Source organism: Aedes albopictus, chromosome 2, assembly GCF_035046485.1.
Source record: "Aedes albopictus strain Foshan chromosome 2, AalbF5, whole genome shotgun sequence".
NCBI classification, from domain to species: Eukaryota; Metazoa; Arthropoda; class Insecta; order Diptera; family Culicidae; genus Aedes; species Aedes albopictus.
In genome coordinates, this window is record NC_085137.1 from 153,300,245 (window position 1) to 153,321,781 (window position 21,537).

Genomic DNA, 21,537 nt, shown 5'->3' on the forward strand with positions numbered 1-21,537 from the left:
ATTCTGGAGAAATATATGGGACTTTCTGGAGAAATTTCTGGAGGAATATCTGAAGGAATTCGTGTGAAATTTTCTGAAGGATTTGTTTAAGGAATTTCTGAAGAAATTTGTTAATGAATCCTTGGAGGAATTCCTGAAGAAATTCCTGGAAAAAAAATCTGGAAAACAAGAGCCAAGGGCTGAAAGTCTCTTTAATAAAGACAAATCAATCAATCAATCTGGAAAATTTCCTGGAGGAATCAGTGAAGGATTCCCTGGAGGAATTCCTCGAAGAATTCCTATAGGAATTCTTGGAAGAGTTCCGGGAGACATTCAGTAGGTTGGCTCCAGAGGCACGTTGTCCTTCGGGAGACTTCCTTCAGAATTCTCTGGAGGAATTCTGTCAGAAAATCCCAGAGGATTTTCTGGAGGAATCCCTGCAGGAGTTTCTTCCTTGAGAAATTCCTTGGAAGCTCTCATAACACTGATCAAATACAGTATATGTTTTGAAATAAATTGTCCTTTATCCTTTTGTAATAATTGCAAATGTGTCTCAAGTTCCTTTCGTCACGCACGCAGCTCCTTCTTTGGTATTCCGTCTAGTTTTCAATGAATAATGGTGTTAAGTTGAATCTAATTAGGTTATTGTCCTCAGCATTAGTGGTAGCAACTATTGCCATACAAAATAATCTATAAGATTCAGATAAGGTTAAGTACGGAGTCATTATATCTTGGTCCTTAAAATTGCAAAAATTGTCCCTGTACCTATTTAAATGCTTTTTGTTGTGTAAAAGGCAAGGCTGCGTCGTATCTCAGTTCAACCTATTATTATCTTTTCCAAAACTTGATTATGATCCAATTGTGGCAAATTTTGACTTAAATTTGCTTTATATAATGTATTTATGCCTTTTTCATAGCAACAAACACAAATTTACTATACTTGCAAATTTATCACAATATCATCACTGAAATAGCAGTGTAAAGCTCTTGTCTATTAAGGCTGATACAAATTTTATTTTTACTTTTTGTCTCCCCCTTCAAAAATTTTTGGCTGGATTTTGCATTTTGAGGGGGCAGATAAAAAAATATTTATCAAAATATCGGGTCTTGCTAAAAATTCTTTAACAAATATGGTGAGTTTTTAATATAAATTTCAGATTCAATGCTTTATTATTTTTATCCCCCCCCTCCCTCGACCAGCCAAAGAGTGGTGGGACAAAAAGTGAAATAAATATTTGTAACGGCCTAATTAAGATATTATAATTTAGTATAGTGAGATGTTAACTCAAAATTCAACGATTTAGACTGATGTAGCATGAGCAACTTTTCGAAAATTATTCTAGCGTGCCGGAGCCAAAAAACTTTAGATACTTCTAAGGCTTTAAAAAAGTAGAAAAAGACTTTATTCAAAACCATATGCTGTATTTGATCAGTGTTATATGACCTTTCAATAAATACATGTACTTTGAAAATCTGAATTACAGATGTGAAATTTATTCAAGTTATATGGTGTATACGAACACCGTGATGTATGAACCCTAAGAGCAATACCTGTAGAAATTCCTTTGGAATTTCTTGAAGAATTTCCTGGAGGAATCCATGGAGGAATCCTTGGAGGAATTTCTCTAGGAATTCTAGGAGAAATTCCTGTAAGAGTTTCGTGAGAAATTCCTCTAGGATTATCTGGAGGAATCCGTGGAGCAATTCCTGGAAGAATCCCTGGAGAAAATATTAAAGGAATTCTGATAGACATTTCCAAATGATTTTTCTCAGAAGAAATTTCAGGAAAAATCTCTGGATGAATTCTTGAAGTATTTACTGGAGGAATCCTCCAGGAATTAGTTGAGGAATCTCTGAAGATATATATGAGGCGTCCTGGAATCATTTCTGGAGGAATTCCTGGAGGAAATCCCAGGAGGAATCCATGGAGGAATCATTGGAGGAATCACTCCAGGAAAAGTTCCGGGCTAAATTCCTTTGGGATTTTTTGGTGGAATCCATCGAGGAATTCCTGGAAGAATCCTTGGAGAAAATATTAGAGGAATTATAGAATTTTCTGGAGGTATTTCTGGAGGATTCTATGTAGATTTAGCTCAAGGAATTTCTAGAAGAGTTCCGTGAGAAATTGATTTAGGATTATGTGGAGGATTCCGTTGAAGAATTCCTGGAGGTATTCCTGGAGGAATCCATGGAGGCATCCCTGAAGGAATTCTTGGCAGAGTTCCAGGAGACATTTCTTTAGGATTCTCTGGAGGAATTCTGGCAGGATTTTCTGGAGGAATCCCTGGAGCAATTCCTGGAGGTATTCCTGGAGGAATTTTTAAATTAATGGATGAATCGTTGAAGGAATTCCGGAAGAAGTCTTTGAGAGTTTCCTGTAGAATTTCCTGGAGGAATCACTCGAGAAATTCCAGGAGGAATTCCTGGAAGAGTTCCGGGAGAAATTCCTTTAGTATTTTCTGTAGGAATCCGTGGAGCAATTCCTGGAGAAATTCTTGGAGTATTTACTGGAGGAATCATTGGATGAAATTCGAGAGAAATATATGAGGCTTCCTGGAGAAGTTTTTGGAGGAATATCTTGAAGGAACTCCTCGAGGAATTTCTGAAGGAATTCGTGGAGGAATTTCTGTTTCTTTAAAAGGAATTTCTGAATAAATGTATTAATGGATCCCTGGAGGGATTGTGAAGAAATTCCTGGAAAAAAACTGAAGAAATTCTTGGAGGAATCCGTGGATGATTCCCTGGAAGAATTCCTCGAGGAAATCCTGGAGGAATTCTTGGAAGAGTTCCGGGGGACATTCATTTAGGATTCTCTGGAGGAATTCTGGCAGAAATTCCCAGAGGATTTTCTGAAGGAATCACTGCAGGATATCCTGGAGGAATTCCTGGAGTAATTTCTGGTATTCTTCCTTGAGAAATTATTGAAAGAACGCCTAGCAGAATTTCTGAAGGAATATTTGAGGAATTTCTGAAGAAATCTATGGATGAATCCCTGGAGGAATTCCTGAGGAAATTTCTTGAAGAATTTCCTGGAGGAATTCATGGAGGAATTCCTGGAAGAGCTCCGTGAGAATTTTTTTTAGGATTACACTAGTTTACAAAATAAAACGTAAACGTAAATAAATCGTGAACTTCTGTCAACGACCAAAATTTTTGAAGCACAATTTAGTACTGATTTCGGAACCGTGCTTCAAAAAATTTAAAGTAGAGCAGTTTTTGAGTTTTAGCTAAATATCGAGTTTTGCAATTTTTACAAATATGGAATTTACTAAAATTCAAATATCTTGCGTTTTGTTCAACAAATGTCAAATCTTTTTCCATAAATTAAAAGCTGAATACAATAGCATTCGATCATCTGAACGCAGGTTTAGCGTCAGATTAATGAAATTCAAGGTATTGGCGAGTTTTAGGGACGATCTCCTTAAATTTTAGCCCAATTTCCAAAAATATATGAAGAAATGTATTTTTTTTTTCAATAAGAAAAAAACAATCTAAAAATTCTTTCTCGACGTTTATTTGACATATCATATGTGGGCGAGTTACAGTAAAAAATTCAGCACAATCGGAGCATTGATTACGAAGAATGAGATGTGTGAAGTGAGCGACGTTGCTTAAAAATAGAACAAAAATCGATTTCAAATCATCAACTTTGTATGGAAAATCGAAAAAATTTCCGCTCTACTGTATTTTTTTTCCTTTGCGTTTTCGAACTCAGGGCATGATTCTACACTAAAAATGATCATCAGCTTACCGAGTTCAAAAATGCTGTAAACTAGTGTTATCTGGAGGAATTCCTTAAAGATTTTTCCGAGGAGAACTTTTAAGAGGAATCTCTGTAGGAATTCTTAAAGTATTTACTGGAGGAATCTTCCCGGAATTAGTTGAGTAATTTCTGGAGAAATATGTGAGGCTTCCTGAATAAATTTGTGAAGACATTCCTAGAGGATTTTCTGAAGGAATTCTTAAAGAAATTTCCTATGAAATTCATTATTGAATCCCTGGAGGAATTCCTGAAGAAATTTCTGGAGAAAATCTTGGAGACATTTCTGGACGATTCCGTGGAGGATTCCTTGGAGAAATTTCTCGCGAAATTCTTACGGGAGAATTTCCTCTACGATTTTCTGGAGGAAGTCCGTGGAGGAATTCCTGGAAGAAATCCCTGGAGGAATGTCAAAAGGAATTTCTCGAGGAATTTTGGAAGGAATACTTAAAAAAAATGTTGAGGAATTTCTGAAGAAATTGATTAATGAATCAATGGAGGAATTCCTGGAGAAATTCCTGGAAAAAATCCTGATGAAATTCCTGGAGGATTCCGTGTAGGATTCCCTGGACATATTCCTCGAGAAATTCTTGGAAGAGTTCCGGGAGACATCACCGGGAAATTCTGGAAGAAATTCATAAATGATTTTCTGGAGGAATCCTTGGAGGAATTGATGGAGGAATTTCTGGAGGAAATATTGCGGGTATTCTGGCAGACATTCCTAGAAGAAATTTCAGGAGGAATATCTGGCGCATTCGTTGAGTATTTATTGGGGGAATACCTAGAGGAATTATTCGAGGAATTTCTGTAGATATACAGGGTGTTAGGTTCCTGTGTGCAATCTTTTTGAAGGGTGATAAAGGACCATAAATGGTGAAAAAATTTGTTCTAGGCATATGGTCAAATCTCAACCGTTACGTAGTTATTGAACTTTCCATGTTTTGTACTAGTATTGCGTTAACTGGCTATAACTTGAAAATGGTTAAACTTATCGCAGTTTATTCACCCGTATTCGAAAGATTATTGAATTTTCTATCAAATGGCATCGTTGAACCGATTGGTTTAGTTAAATAACTAAGTTTTCTAGAGCAAATAGCTCAAAAGAAGTGTGTTTTAATTTGTTTTTGTCAATTATCTTTGATTTTTTTTTTTGAAATTCTTTCTTAGGAAAAGTTGCGGCCCCTGCTCCATTCTACAATTCATTCTTTGACATCAAACTTCTATCTCTTATAGTTTTCTTGCAATTTTAATTGAAACATCGCATTTCAAATCATAAATTTGTAACTGTCATGGTAAGCACTTTTTTGCGCACTGTCAAAATTGCAAGAAAACGATAAAAGCTAGAAGTTTGGCGTCAAAGTATGAATTGTAGAGTGAAACAGACGCCACAACTTTGCCAAAGAAAGAATTTTACTTAATTACACATGTCTCAAAGATAATTGACATAAACAAATTAAAACACACTATTTTTAGCTGTTTTGCTCTAGAAAACTTAGTTATTTAACTGAACCAATCGATTCAAAAATGCCATTTGATAGAAAATTCAATAATCTTTCGAATAAGGGTAAAAAAAACTGCGATAAGTTTGAGCATTTTAAAGTTATAGCCAGCTAAGGCAATAATAATCAATAATATGGGAAGTTCAATAACTACCCAACGGTTGAGATTTGACCAAATGCGTAGAACAATTTTTTTCACCATTCATGGTCCTCTATTACCATTTAAAAAGTTTGCACTCAGGAACCTAACACCCTGTATAATTACATGCTATTCATGTTCTCTTATTTGTGTTGTTTTTGAATGTTTCATACCTAACCAAAATTTGAACACAACAAATTTAACTACATGAAATTACAAGGGCATTGCATACTTTGAGGCACAAATTTATGTCCCAATTTACAAAATTGGTTCCAGTTCGTAAAAACACACTACGTTAAGGTGAATATAGAACGAAGCCACGCCTCGAATTTCCAAAAGCACAAATCTGAGGAACCAAATGACGGATCGCCCTGAAAACTTGATCAATTGGCATTGGCGTAACTAGGATTTTTTTCTGGAGGGGGCCCAGGGGGGGCCTGACCTGAGATGAATTTCAAGCGGGATGGGCGCCCGATTTGTGGATATGCAAATCAGTATTGTAGTTTTGAGTAATCAAAATGACTGTTTCAGATTTGTTCATAGTTTTGTAAACTATATGAGTAAGAACAATTCCTCCAAGATTTTTTTCCATAGCTTAATTCAGTGATTCCATCTTGGCTTCTTCCAGAAATTCAATCAAGAATTCAGTAACAAATTTTGAAAACGACGTATAATCAATGGTGTAGCATTGATTATACGTCGTTTTCAAAATTTGTTAATGAATTCATCTAGGAATTCCACTAGACATTTTTTCGGGGATTTGTCTTGGGATATCTTTAGAGGTTCCTCCAGTAATTGTTCCTGTGCTTTTTTCGAAGTTTCCTTCAGGAATTTCTCCAGAGATCCATTAAGGTATTTCTGCAGGTATTCAGAGATTTCTACAGGGATATCTCCATATATGCCTTCCAAAATTCCACTAGAGATTGCTCCAATAATTACATCTGGAATGATTCGAAGTATTTCTGCAAGAATGTATTCCAGAAATTCTTTTAGAAAATTTTACTTAGAGATTCTAAAAAAACACTCCAAGAATCGCTTGAAAAATTTGTACAAAAAACCTTTAGGGATCCTAGTTTTTTTATCTGTATTAACGAGAGTTTTAGCCCTAGGCTAGTTCATCTCGGGACCCACGCTTTACTTCCCTTCCGAAGGAAGAACTCACATTTTGCGAGTTTGTCGGGAGTGGGATTCGATCCTAGGTCCTCGGCGTGATAGTCAAGTGTTCTAACCATCCCACCAGGTCCGCTCCAATAGGGATCCTAGTATTCCTTCAACAATTACTGCAGACATTGATTTCTTCATTTTTTTATCCAGGAATATTCCTACAAAAATTCTTCTAGGTATTCGCTAAGAAAGCTGTCCTGAGATTCCATAAAGAGTTCCTAATGGGGCTTGCTTCCGGGATTCCTCATCGGGTTTCTTCAGAAATTACTTCAAGAGTTCCTCCAGGGATTCACCGGGAATTTCTTCTGTTATTCTTACAAAAACGAATTCCGAGATTATTTTAAACATTTCTAGAAGAACTCTTATTGGGATTCCCGCAGAAATTAATCCAGGATTTCAGGATTTCCTCAGGAATTTCAGCGGTTTCTTCAGTATTTCCCCTGAGAATTCTAAAGAAAATGCTCCTGGAATTCCCTCAGAAAACGAACTTTGTATTTTATCAGGAATGAATCTTGAGATTCTTCCAGGAACTCCTTCGGAAATTCTTCCCGGATTTTTTTCAAGAATTATTCCAGGTATTTCTCCTGGCATGCCTCTAGGATTTCATTCAGGCATTTCTCCAGAGACTTCTGCAAGAGTTCTACCAAGAATTTCTCCAGGTATTACCCCAAGTACCTCCAGGAATTCTTCCATGAATTCCTCCGAAAATTCTTCCAGGAATTTCTTCTCTAGGGTTTCCTCTGCACCTTCCTCCAGGATTTATTTCATGGATCCCTCCAGGAATTCCACCGATGATTCCTGCAGTAATTCCTCCAGAAAATCCTCCTGGAACTCCACCAGAAACTCCTTTCTGAATTCCTCTAAAATTTTCTCCAGGCATTCCTTCAGAAATTTCTCCATGGATTCCTTCCAGTATTCCTCTAGAGATTCTTCCAGGAATTCATTCAGGGATTCTCAAGATATTTATTTAAAAGACACGGACAACGTCTTCAGCTTTCAGCTGTAGAGACTGTTTTAAACTTAACATTAGACAACGGACAACGGAGCATGCACCAGTGGAAACGGGGAAGAAACTATTCTCACGAAAAGTTTCAACGCCCGAAGCGGGAATCGAACCCTCACCCCATAACATGGTGCGATTATAAGCTTGGTGACCCTAACCGCACGGCTACGAGGCTCCACCTTAGGGATTCCTTAGGGGTTCCTCCTGCAGTTCATCCATGAATAGTTCCACGGATTTTCCCCAAGATTTCCTATAGAGATTTGTCCAGGAATTCCTCCTGAGGATCTCCCAGAAATTGTTTCAGGGATTCCTCCTGGTTTTTTTTAGCAAGAATTCCCCCAGGGATTCTTTCAAGTAATTCTCTAGAAATTCCTTCAAGGATACCTCCAAGAATTCCTCAAGAGGTTACTTAAGTATTACCCCAAGAATCCCTTCAGAAAGACCTCCAGGAATTGATCCAGGAACTCCCATAGGAATTCCTTCAGAAATTACTACCGCAATTCCTTTAGGAATTCCTCCTGGAATTCCTCCAAAAATTCCTCTAGAAATTTCTCTTGGATTTTTTCCAGAAATTTCTCTTGGAGTTTCTTCAGAAATTTCTCTTGGAATTTCTTCAGAAATTCCTCCATTAACTGCTTCCAGAATTTCTCTCGAGATTCCTCCAGGAATTCATTCAAGAATTCTTCCAGGGATAGTTCCAAGGAATTTCCACAAAAATTCCCTTACAGATTAATCCAGGAATTCTTCCTGGGATTCCGCAAGGAATTTATCCAGAACTTCCTGCAGGAATTTGTGCAGAACTTTCCAGGCATTCCTCCTGAGGTTTCTCCAGAAATTGCTTCAGGGATTCCTCCAGGGATTTTTCCAAGAATTTTCCCAGGGATTCTTCCAGAAATTTCTATAGAAATTTCTCTAAGGATTCCTCTAGGAATTTTTCAAGAGGTTTCTTAAGAAATTTCTCCTGGGAGTTTCTCCATGGACTCATCCCGGGATTTCTCCAGCAATTCATCTAGAGATTGTTTCGGGAGTTCTTCTAAAAACTCCAAACTCCACTAGATTGCTCCCAGAATTCTTCTGAAAACTCCACCAGGAACTCATCTAGAAATGTATCCAGAGATTACTCCAGGCATTAGTCCAGGAATTTCTCCAGGGATTTTTCAAGGAAATTCCCCAGGGTTTCCTTCAGGGATTTCTTAAGGAATTTCTCGAGAGATTCCTCCAGGAATTGATACAGGCATGTCTCCAGGAATTTATCCAGGGGATACTCCAGGCATTCCTCCAGGCATTAATCCAGGATTCCTTCAGAAAGTACTACCGCAATTTCTCCAAGAATTTATCTAGAAAATCCTCCAGGGATTCATGTAGAAATTACCCCAATAATTCCTCCCGGAGTTCCAATAATTCTTCCTGGGATTCCTGAATGATTTCCTCCTGAGATATCTCTAGGAATTCCTTTAAATATTTTTTCAGGAATCCTCCAGGAAATCCTCAAGGAATTCTTTTAAAAATTTCCCCACAAATTCTTTCTGGAATTCATTCAAGAATTATTCCAGGTATTCCTCCTGGCATTCTTCCAGGATTTCATCCAGGCATTCCTCCAGGAGTTCTACCACGAATTTCACCAAAAATTACCCCAGGTATTTCTTCAGGAATACTTTCGGTAATTCATTCAGGAATGGATCCAGGAATTCCTCCAGGAATTTCTTCGGAAATTCGTACAGCATTTCCTTCAGGAATTGTTCCAGAAATTCTTCCAGAAATCCTTCCAGGGTTTCCCCCAAGAATTAATCCAGGAATTTCTTCTCCGCGGTTTCCTCTACACATTCCTCCAGGAATTATTTCATGGATTCCTCCGATGATTTCTCCAGTAATTCTTCCATAAATTCCTTCTGAAATTGCTCCTGTAAGTCTTCCAGAAATTCCTCTGGAAATATCTCCTGGAACTCCATTAGAAATTCCTCTCAGAATTCCTCTAGGAATTTCTCTAGGAATATCTTTAGGAATTTCTCTATGAACATATTCAGAAACTTCTCCATGGATTCCTTCCAGAATTCCTCTAGAAATTCTTCCAGGAATTCATTGAAGGATTCCTCCAAGAATTGATTAAGGGATTCCTCCTGGAATTCATCCATGAATAGTTCCATGGAATTTCCCCAAGATTTCCTATAAAGATTTGTCCAGAAATGCCTCCTGAAATTCCACCTGGAACTTGTCCGGAAGTTCCTCCAGGAATCCTTCCTAAGGTTCCTCCAGAAATCTGTTTCAGGGATTTCTCCAGGGTTCTTTCCACGAATATCTCCAGGGATTCTCCTCTGGGAATACCTCAGAAATTACTACCGCAGGGGCTCCTCAAGAAATTCCACCAAGATTTACCGTAGGTATTTCTTCAGAAATTCCTACAGGAATTTCTTCAGAAATTGATCCAGGAACTTCTTTGGAAATTCCTACAGCATTCCTCCAGGAATTTCTGCAGGAAATCCTTTAGAGATTGCTTCCGATATTCTTTCAGGAGATTCTTCAGGAAATTCTATAGGAATTTTTCCAAGGGAATGCTTAGGTTTCCTCTAGGAATTAATCTATGAGTTTCAACTCCAGGGATTCCTCTAGAAACCCGTCCAGGAGTTATTTCACGGGTTCTTCTAGAAATTCCACCAGGAATCCTCCAAGAATATACCAGAAATTCCTGCAGGGATTCCTCTAAGGATTCTTCCGTGAGATTCCTCCAAGAATTCCTCCTGGAATTCCTTCAGAAATTCCTCTGGGAATTCTTCCAGAAATTTATCTTGGAATTTCATCAGAAATTTCTCTAATGCTCCAGGTATTACTCCAGGAACTTCTCCAGGGATGCCTCCTTCAGAAATGTATCTATTAACTTTGGAGCCAAGGGCTGAAAGTATCTTTAAAAAAGACAAAACAATCAATCAATCCATTAACTTTTCCAGGGAATCCGCCTGGAATTTGTCCAAGAAATTTTCTAGGATTTCCTCCAGAAATGCATCTTGGAATTGCTGAGAAAATTTGCTTATGATTTCACAAAAAAAATGTGCCTATGATGCTTCGTTCTATGATTTTTCATAGTAGGTGGTATCTGTGGAAAATGTTTGATTTTCACTGGAGTTTTCCGGAAAATTAGGCGACCCTGATTTTTTTCAATTTAAATTTTCAAATATATATGATTCCTACCTAATTTCATTAACCTTCAGAAACTTCATACCAATTTGTACGATAATAAAAAAAAATCCATTAATGCTCCAGGCATTAGTCCAGGAACTTTTCCAGAGATTCCGCATGGAATTTTTCCAGAAGGTTCTCCCGGATATCCTCCAGAAATACATCTAGGAACTTCTCCTGAGATTTCTTGAAGAATTCCTCTAAGGATTTCTCCAGGAATGCATCCAGAAATTCCTCCAAGGATTCATCTAAAAAAATTTCTAGAAATTTCTACGGGAATTTCTGATGCGGATTCTTCAGATTTTTTTTCCTGAAATTCCTAGCATAATTGCTCTTCGGATTCCTCCAGGAATTCATCCAGGGATTCCTCCAGGTATACTTTCACAAATTACTCCAGGGATTCCTGCAGGTATTGCTCCGAGAGTTCTTGTAATGATTTCTTCCGAAATTTCTCTCGGGATTTTTTTTAACTTATTCAGCGGTCAGTTCAAAAATTACAGTATTCCGTTCATAATGTTTTTCAGGGATTCACCTCAGGGTTTTCTTAGGATAACTTGTAGATTTTTTGAATAATTTGAAGGATTTCTAGAGGAATTCCTCCAGCGATTTGTATTGAAATTCTTTTAGATAATTTTAGAGGGACATAGAAGTCAAGAAATTCTCCAAGAAGTCATTCAGGAATTCTTTCACAATTATCTCATGAATACCAAGTCTTTTACAAGTCCAAACATGAATACCTTCAAACTTACGATTACATCTTGCAGCACCAGCTTTTAAATATATTAAATAAAAGATTCTTAAAGATACCCATCCAAGAATTTCTGGAAATTATCATTTAGATTTAATATCTCAGCGATTTTAAAAAAAGATGTACAAAGTATTGCTTTTTATATAATTCTGATTATATAATATTTTCAAACAAAACTAACTAATTACATAGACCATTTTGGACAATGATCTTGTAAAGACTGACAAGTTGAGAATTGTCTCCAATATAGACTGTTTCAGAAATTATAAATACACTTTGTTTATTCAATTAAATGAACTGTTCTAATGATTTTTACCAACTTGTTTCAGAGTTATAGCATATTGTACTCCATATTTTTATATATCCTTTCAATTGTCTTGATATTTTAAAGAACAGTCGAGTTCTCTATCAAATAACTTAATTTTCCAAATTTGCATTTGCACAAAGGTGTTTTTTAATGATTTCAACATGATTTATCACTAAATACCAAAAATTATCTAAATTTTTATCACATCCGCTTTCTCAACAAGTTGTCTAAGTAATGCCTTGATCAAAATGAGGGAAATCGATAAAGGCATTCCCACAACATTTTTTCGGAGATCAAGTTTCTTATTTTTTAAGGTTTTCTACGGAACATAAGAACTACCACACAGTTTCTTAGCTTTCCTGAACACATTTAATCTAAATAAACTTATTTTTTCAGCTCATTCGATCCTTCGGATGGCAAAGCATGTCATACCATAAAAACGAATGCAGTAAGCAGTAATTAAGACATTCGTTTGCTTAACGTTTGTTGCTACTGGTGTTGTTGAGAAATTTGAAACAAAAAAAATTGTATTGAGACGGCCCGTAATTGTGGTTCTTGATCAAATACTCCAGTAAAAAATACTCTTACCAATCGAGAAATATCTTTTATTATTGATACAGCCATTTTTATTGTGTTTGGAAATTAAATATTTTATCTGGGAGATTTTTTTTCTTCTCTACTATGCTACATTTTTTGACCACTTTGTGCAACTTCAAATTTTGATCATCTAGTTTACAGAGCCCTATTTTTTAACTTTTACCAGAAACATCAACAAAATTGGTATCATTTGCTTCGTTAGCATGTTTACTATAAGAGCTAGAAGAAACATTTTTGGATATTTTGCTCAAATTGAAAGGGCAGTTAATCGTTAGTGTATTTATAATTTCTGAAACAGTCTATAACTGTCAATTTAAACACATATTATGCCAAATAAATTTATATTACAGTACGTGCAGTTGAAACCCGGAATTTTCGACTAGTGAATTTGGATTTTTCTCCAAATCCGTGCGTCGGACCTAACTTCGGAAGTGGTGCGCTGTATAGCTGTTTGCTATACAGCGCACCACTTCCAAAGTTAGGTCCGACGCACGGATTTGGAGAAAAATCCAAGTTCGCTAGTTGAAAACTCCGATTTACAACTAAATTGAGAATATAGATCTATGTTTGTCACCACGACAGTGGTTTTCAGATTTTTTTCTAATTTCCATATATAAAGTCATAAAAAATTTCTGGGGGGGGCCTGGCGGATTCTGGGGGGGGCCTGGCCCCCCTGGCCCCCCCTCTAGTTACGCCAATGTCAATTGGTCACGACCAGCAGGTGACCAATCGATCAACTTTTCAACGCGATAGGATATTTGGTTTTTCAGATTTGTGCTTTTGAAAATTCAAGGTGTGGCTTCGTTCTATATTCACCTTAAGAGTTTCAAGGTCATATATGGAATCTACTATGATGGATCTACCGAGAATAAGAATAAAAAAAAAAATAGTTGAAACGAAGTCGTACAACAGATTGTTTGAAGCAAGGGTCGGTATATTCGCCTCACTCCATTCATTTCTCACTCCTCTTTGCTGCAACGAATCGAGAAAGATGCAGCAAACGGATAGTCGTGATCAAACACGTAAACCCATCACCAGTGGGAAGCGATGCGCAAATTGTTTGACATGGATATTCGTTGACGCGGCCGTTTGTCGCAGTTTGGATCGCACACGAATGAATGAATGGCGAATGGTGAAGAATGCTGGTGATCGATCGAAGCGGCTATGATCATAACTAGAAGAGAATTTTTGCATGTAATGCATACATTTTTAGTGTATTGTTGTTGAAATGCTAGATTAGCAAAGAAAATAATAAACATTTTTTGGATACATCAAAAATTCGTATCATTCACGAATCGCATCACCGCTCGATCGCTTGCGATGCGAATGTGGACGAATGAGTAATTTCCAAGCGTGGCTTCCCTCCGTTCACCGGAGTTTGCTGTCGTCGCTGACAATCAAACACACCAACTAAAGCGACAACCGTTCGCCGCTGACTGTCTTCGAATGTGGAAGAAAATGAAAAATGGAAATCAGTAACCCTGGTTTGAAGGGGTTGTCAAATGACAAAAATATCAACAATTTTTATTTTTTTACCCAAAATGTTTAGAACAAACTTGGTTTTGATGAAAATATTTCTAAGATAGACTTTCATATGTATAATTTTGATCCACGTTTGCCTTTTCCTTAACTGATTGAAGGAATCATAGTTATACGATCAACTATACAATGTCTGTCGTACTTTCAAAGTTACCCGCATTATCAAAGTTACCCCGTTTTGTAGAGAAGCGAAAGAGAGAAAGTAGATAAAAAGATAAAATGTATAAGGAGAGAGGCGGGCCAGGAATTGAACCCTGGACTCTCTGCATACGAATCAGAAACGATAGCCACTATACCACCAAGCCCGTCTTCACAAGGGTCGAATCGCTTTGCGATCTTCGTCAAACTTTTTTGAAACAATATTTCAACATCATAGTTTAGGAAAAATATAAATGAGAAAAATGCGGAAAATAAGTTTTTCCATGCCAATTTCAATCGCAATGCGAAAGCTAAGCCCATTAGAGCCTAAGAAGTTCACCAGCTATATCCTTCCGAAGAAACCCAACGAGATCAGGTTCGATGACATGGTGAGCAAGTTGAAAATCTTATTCGGAACAACAGAGTCTGTGGGCAGCAGACGGTATCGGTGCTTACAAGTCAAGAGGCAAGTCACCGAAGGCTACAAGACGTCTAGTTTGCCTGCCGTGTGATCAAACTGTGGGTCGAATTCGAGCTTGGGAAGCAGTTGGAGAACCAGTTCAAGTGCCTCATGTTCGTTAGTGGACTGGAGGCGGAAAGTCATGCGGAGATCAGGTTGTTTAGCCGCATTAAGGCGGAACGTTACGTCGTAACCGGAGCAGATCTGAAATCCTGCACGATACGGCGATGATCGAGACAGCCAGCGCCAGCGTCTTCGCCGGCAGCAGTGTGATCACTGAAGAAGCAGCATGGCAGGAGGAGTTTCCGTTCCTGGAGAGGATCAGTAGAACTAAACGGTTCTCAGAAAGGCACCGGAGCAGCAAAGCCTTGTTGGAATTGCGGTGCCATGCACATTTCACGAGAGATAGTCCGTTTCAGCAAACCCGGTGCAAGAATTGTGGTCAATGCGATCACACGGACGGGGGCTCCAGCGTGAAGAAGATAAAGTTCACCAGCGAATGGTGCTCTAGTGGATCAGTGTTCGTAGTTTGCCGACGCCTGTTGTAGCATAACCATATCTGTTAAGAATCATTTTCTAGCATGTTTTGAAAGATCATAAAATATTAATCTTGACAGTTTACAACTGTCCATTTTCAAGTAGACTTTCCCGCACATTTTCAAGATATCTTTTCCACATGCAGGACTGATGCGTCTGCATTCTTTCAAGTGCATTCCTCTCATGTTCCCACGTTCAATTATGGAACATGTCATTCACACCTAAACAACTTCGATTAACCTCACAAGTTGTGCAACACACTTGTTTCCCATACTGTGCTCATGCTGAGTACGCGCATCAGATTTCATACCCATAATATATGCTCAATTCCCTTTTCCACTTGAAGCGCTGACCTAACTTAACAGCGCACAGTTGAAACAAGCATTTGTGTACGTTTACGTAGTTGTATGGTAAACGCCCCTTTTAAGATTATCTTCTCTCTTTGGATTGGCCATCGTTGCTGTCGGATGCATCGATTGGCTATAGATATGCATGTTGTTTCAGCCTTCTCCTGCAGTACTAGATTAAGCAGTAGGTTAGGTCTAAGTTGATTGAAAAATAAAGTGACATTCGATAATCAACAGTCTTGTAATCAAGTCAATAAGAGTCCGAACCCCAGACTGTCAGCCCCCGAAGGCATGTTCAAGAGCAAACTTCTTCTTAGCTCGAACCATCATCAAGGTTCACGGTCATTCACTCTATTCTCCGTCACGTCCACCTTTATTACCAAGTTCAGTGCCATCCGTTCCGGTTGCACAGATGCCACCGATGCTTTCTACACCTTCCGAATATTCGATTCCATTACTTGTTACGAAAATAACGCGTTCCGTGTAGTCTGTTGGTTGGCACACACGGAATCATCACAATAGTGCTGCTGGATTCAGTAAGTATTTGGTCTAGTCCCAGCGCAATAGGAACACCACACCAATCGTGCTGTCGATTGGAAGATTGTGCTGACACCAACATTTGGTGGCTCTAGAGAGGAGCTACTGCCACCAACAGAGTCAAAGAAACAAAAGCATTCTAAAGAAGGATAATACACTAGAATGCATTAATTTCTCTGGATACAACATTCAACATGAGAGGAGGAAAACTAAAGAACTACTCTCAATTAAAAAAAGGCAAACTTGTTAGTATTAGATCTCTTATTTTCAACATTATTTTTTGCTTTCAATAATGTGACTTTTTTCAGTAGGGGAATTTTCCTTCTTATGTAAATAGCCGTTCTTTATCGGGACTAGCAATTTAGATATCTACAGGAACTCTATTGCTTGTCCCGATAAAGATACAAAAGAATATACAATATACAAAAGAAAGACAATTCCCCTTACGAAAAAACATCAATTTTATGGAAGTAAAAGGTTCTTTTCTGCAAATCATCCTTGTGTACATGCTGTATCCAGAGAAATTAATACACTCTAGTGTATTAGCCTTTTTTGGAATGCTTTTGTTTCTTTGACTCTGTTGGTGGCAGTGCTCCTCTTTGGAGCCACCAAATGTGTCAGCAAAATTTCCCAATTGGCTGCACGATTGATAGCGTTAAGCTTCTGATAGAACTTCTGCATTTCTCCAGATTGGCGCAGCAGTCCCATTTTTTTCTCCTGAAATGGGCAAGTCTGGTGCTTGTGATTCTGTTTGTTCTATCGGGTTTCATGTTGCAGTATTGCATTACCGTACGTACGGCGTTATTCGCTTCCTAAATCTCTATGTGCTCTTCGACGAACCTACCGTTCCATCGACTTCGTTCCACGTACCCGATAACTTTAGTAGTTCTTGGTCATAAATAGATGGCCGTTGAATAATATCGAGAAAAGTAAAGTCCATCAATTTGTTTAAAGTTTTTCCTGTACATACATTTAGTTTCCCAACATTAACTCAAATCATCCATCATCGATTAGTTGAATGTCAGATTCAATGACATAAATCAACCTCACTTTCAACCTGCATAACAAACAACCATGTTTGTAGCAATCGTCCTGACAAGTGTACCGATTAATTACAAGTGTCAATCAAACGTAATGCTCTGCAAAAATCTCCCCTATTAACTCGCATGAGGGACGCAATGCTTCATCCTTATACATTCATACAAAAGCCAATACATGGTGTCGACAGGAGCACTTTCACCATTCATCAGCCGACTGACGACGGATTTTCCGATGTTTTTGCGCTTTTTCCCGCAGGGCTCATAAATGGTGTGTACAGCCCAGTTACCAAACGAAATGGATGGAGCCTCTCCTGTGAAGCTGCCCATCCAACTGAAAACGAAAACACATGCATTATTCAGTTGAATTTTGTCCGTGATGTGATTTACTCAGGATTGCCTGTTTTGCTGTCAATCTCAATTGAATTCGACAATTTTCCAAGGAGGTGAAGAAGGCAGGCTGTTTGGGGGTTCTGTTCGTACCTACTGCATTTTCCATTATTTTGAGTATTTATCATCAACAACAAGAAGATGATAAAACCTTATTTTAGAACTATGAATTGATTCAAATATCAATCAAGAAAAAAAAATATCAAGCTATGTGATGTTTAATATGTAATCTGAGATTTGTATCTTAGTAACAGCGGAACAATAACAGCGGATAATTTCACTGCCTTACTCGGCCTCAATATCTAAGGAGCTAAATCTGATACTTTAATGGATTCTGAATTGTTTTGTTAGCCGGCGATAGTAATTCAAGAGCCCTTAATTGCCAATTAAACGACCAAAAAACAACGGAATTCGCTATGGCGACAACTGGAAGTGAACCGTGTATAATAAACACGCAAATTGCCCCAAATTATAGAGATATCCCCCCCAGGGACCGACCTAAAGGGGGTAGGAGGATACTCAGATACCGTCGTTTGTAATTATTAGTCCGAAACACGATAATTGATTTATGGGTTTGGGATATCTAATAGACTTTAGGCGAAAATGGAACCAACCTGCAAAGCTTCGAATCCCCAGGCAGTTCGATGGGTGCAGTTGGCGTAGCAAAAACTTGCAGCAGGCTTCCCGCACCGATTGAATCTGGAGCAAGCTGGATGCTGGGAGCAGGACCTAGATGGGCACCGGAGATGGAATCAAACATGAAAATCGGAAGAACAATAGGTGCCATGTTCTTCCCTCCATTTTTTTTCGTTACGTTACCTGTACGTTTTCCTCGGTGATGGTGATCTCGCCACTGTACGCATATTCGATGAGTTGTTTGAGCGATGATGGATCGATGTCGTGCAGGGTGACAACGTCCCGGTTCCGTTCCAGCATGTCGTCTGAAATGAGGGCGTGCGAAGGAAAGGAAAATCATTGGAATTGGATTGGCCAGGAATTCGATTTCGATTCAGGACGAGTTAGGTGTGATTTGTACGTTGAACCCAGCAAGAGTTGAATGGAACGGTGTCAAATAGAACACCCCGCAGCTCAGCTAGGGGTTTGGCTCAAATAAGAAAATTTGAGCTGGAATCAATTTTTATGCAATTCAAAAGCATAATTGTTATTTTATGTAACTCATTTCAGTGTGTGTCAGTATTATAACGGCCTACACTTTTCTGAACTGATTTACACTTACACACATTGCACAATTATGGGTCACTCAAGGAACAATAATTTCATAATATGAACCTGGAGGCGAATGAATTAAAATTAATAAATTTAAAGCCTCACAAAAAAAAAAAAAAAAAAAAAAAAAAAAAAAAAATATGAATCGTTTTTCATACAAAAAAAACTTTTTTTTATTTTATATTCTCTACATTGAAACTCCTTTTTATTGTTTTATATAAAAATCTGCTTGTTTAATTCACTTTAGACGGTGAAAATTACTAAAATGTTGGTGAATAATGAAAACCACAATAATGGGTCAAAATTGGCTGTGTAACAGTTATGGGTCAATTTGTTGCCTGTTATGGGTCACTCAAGAGGAATCGGCTCAACAATAATGTTTTGTCTATTTTTTCAATGAATGATCACTTATTCTCGATAGATCAACTATAGTAGAATCTAAACCATGGTCTCAAATCTCTTAACGAAGCGTGTTTTCACGATTTGGAATCATTTTTTCAAAATTGGGACAAAACCTCCAACACAACCACCAATAAACGCCTAAAAGTATGCAATGCCCATGTACGCAGAACTCTCAATATTATGCTGCACAAAAAGTGACCCATAATTGTGTGATTTTCGGTGTTCCTTGGCACAATAATGAGTCACTTAAATTTTGGCTGAAATAAGCTTCAATTAGCTGCAGTCACATGAATTTCTACATTTAGAACGTAAATTATACCTTTATTCTGGTGACGATACCATTTCGCACTTGTAAAACACTAAAGCTCGCTTTTACAGAGCTTACGAAAGCAGCGCACGCACTTTCCGATATTCACAATTGAAGCGTTACTTTGACAGATGGTTTTGCACCGAACAAAAATTATTGAAAATATGTATGTTTTGACGTATGAGCCTGTGTGCGATACGTATAGAGAAACAAAAAAAAATCAACTTATGAACGAAAAATGATAATAGCTAACAAAAGCATGCAATCAGTTAGTATTTATCTATTAAAGTGGAAAGTGACTAATAATTGAGTGTGACCCATAATTGTGCAATGAGTGTAATTCTGTTTTTTACACGATATTTTGTTTTGCGTTTAAAAAATCGTGTAATAGTACGAAGTACGTTTACGCAACAAGGTGCAGAATGAAGATTTTTACATCAAGAGTCGTACATTTATCCAACGAGGCTTGCCGAGTTGAAAAATTATGACGAGTGTGTGTGTGTGTGTGTGTGTTTTCCATCTAACACCCACTGTCCGGCAGTGATATTATGGAAGAAAACTGTCTGCAATGCTGTTCTGAGCTGTTTGTAGATAGCTTTAGTCCGGGAGTTAGAAGGTGATAGCTCTATTGCAGATTCAGTGACCCATCTCAGAATGGCTGGAGAGACACGTCCATTCAGAAGTCACTTCCACTAACAATAAGCCCCGCATGCATATAATATCATTATCAAATGGATAAGGGTAATAATGGCACACTTCCTGCTCCAAAGATATTCTCTTTGATGCTGGCACGTATTTAGTATATTTCAGTTGTAAAACAAAGTATAATCAGAACAATCTCACCAAAATTTGTCCAAGGCGACGACATCTGCTTTCATTGAGCCTCTTGGTCATCGCTAGGCCATAAATCACGCGCTCAATATGTAAAATTTCCCGATAAGTTTCACGACGCCAAGCTATCGCAATCATCGGGTGGCGTAGGGCCGGGTGTCACGCCACCAGCGGAATCGCGAAAAATTTTACAACCTCGACGGGAGCAAACTTTTGACGTCCGCACGCGAGGATGGCTTGCTACGATCCTTTCGAGCAAGTCAGAGTTGAAAAATTATGACGAGTGCTGTAAAAATCGTGTTCTGCACCGAGTTGCGTGCAACGTTTTTTTGCAATTTCATATTTAAATAAACACTTCAGTTTTCTGCGTTTGGTGCTGTCACATTTTACCTAAATATTTTTTTTTCTGAAATCCTCGTGAAGCGGGAATTCAAGAAATTCCTACATTGAATGAGCCCGATAGATTTCGTCAGAAGTACCACAGGAGAAAATCATCTAGCGGATCTATGGAAGATTCCTGGGTTTAACAATGCAGGCCTTTCCTTCAAGATTTATCACGGAGTTTACGGAATTTAAAATTGAAAACTTGGTGAGAAAGTTCTATTTTATCTTATCTTATAAAAGTAGCTAACAAATTCGTAATATTTTCTAACAGTATTTGTTAATTTATGGGTGGTTCGGTAAATGAAACAAATTTACTAGATGTATTTTCCCATTGCATATTGGCCATCTCAACCAAATTTTAACCACAAACCTAAGATTAGCCCATTTTCTAGGACATTTCCTTAATTCGAGTTGCACAAGAATGCGTTTTGAAGTATTTGAGCTCAAACTCTATTCTTTTTCGGGCGTCCAGGTTTAGAATCCTTTTTGAATGAGTGACGTTCACTCCTCCAAACTATGAAAATTCATTGTTATTTTGGAAGAGTGTAGCAAAATATTAATTTTAGACCAAAACATTGTAATTAGCAAAGGTTATAGCATTTTAATTTTAATCACATGCTTTGTTCAATCCTTTCCTTCCCACCACAACTTTAAACGACTCTTTGTAAAAATGGCGATTCCGAAAAAGTGCTTAAACGAAATGTTTTGATAAGTGATTGACTAAATTTTTCAAATCAATGGAACAAGTTTAGCTGTGCATCAATTTTTAATAGTAAAGGTTCAGGAAGAAATTGTTTTTAGTAAATCATGATACGGCTTTATGAAATTATATTTTTTTTTATTTTAAATAATGGTGTATTGGTTTCAATTCCCTAATTTTATTTTGCTTTTTATATAGGTTTATTTTTCTGTACATTCGGGGAAGGGATCATTATACTTTTTTTCTTGTTTCAGAGAGCGAGTAATGGCGCTTAAGTTCAGGATTTGAAGCCAGGGCACATGGGGAAATGCCTGTGTCCCATCCCAGGAGAAAA

At 37.8% G+C, this 21,537-nt stretch overlaps 1 protein-coding gene across 2 annotated transcripts in view; it reads right to left on the reverse strand.

Annotated features, from left to right (window-relative positions):
* LOC109412683 (kelch-like protein 17) overlaps positions 1–21,537 on the reverse strand; it is a 156,020-nt gene that overhangs the window by 18,468 nt on the left and 116,015 nt on the right. For both annotated transcript variants that reach the window (XM_062850624.1, XM_062850623.1), the window contains exons 5-6: positions 18,172–18,293; positions 17,967–18,081 (exon numbers count right to left, since the gene is read on the reverse strand). In XM_062850624.1, the coding sequence (XP_062706608.1) occupies positions 17,967–18,081; positions 18,172–18,293 (237 nt within the window). The remainder of the gene's footprint in view (positions 1–17,966; positions 18,082–18,171; positions 18,294–21,537) is intronic.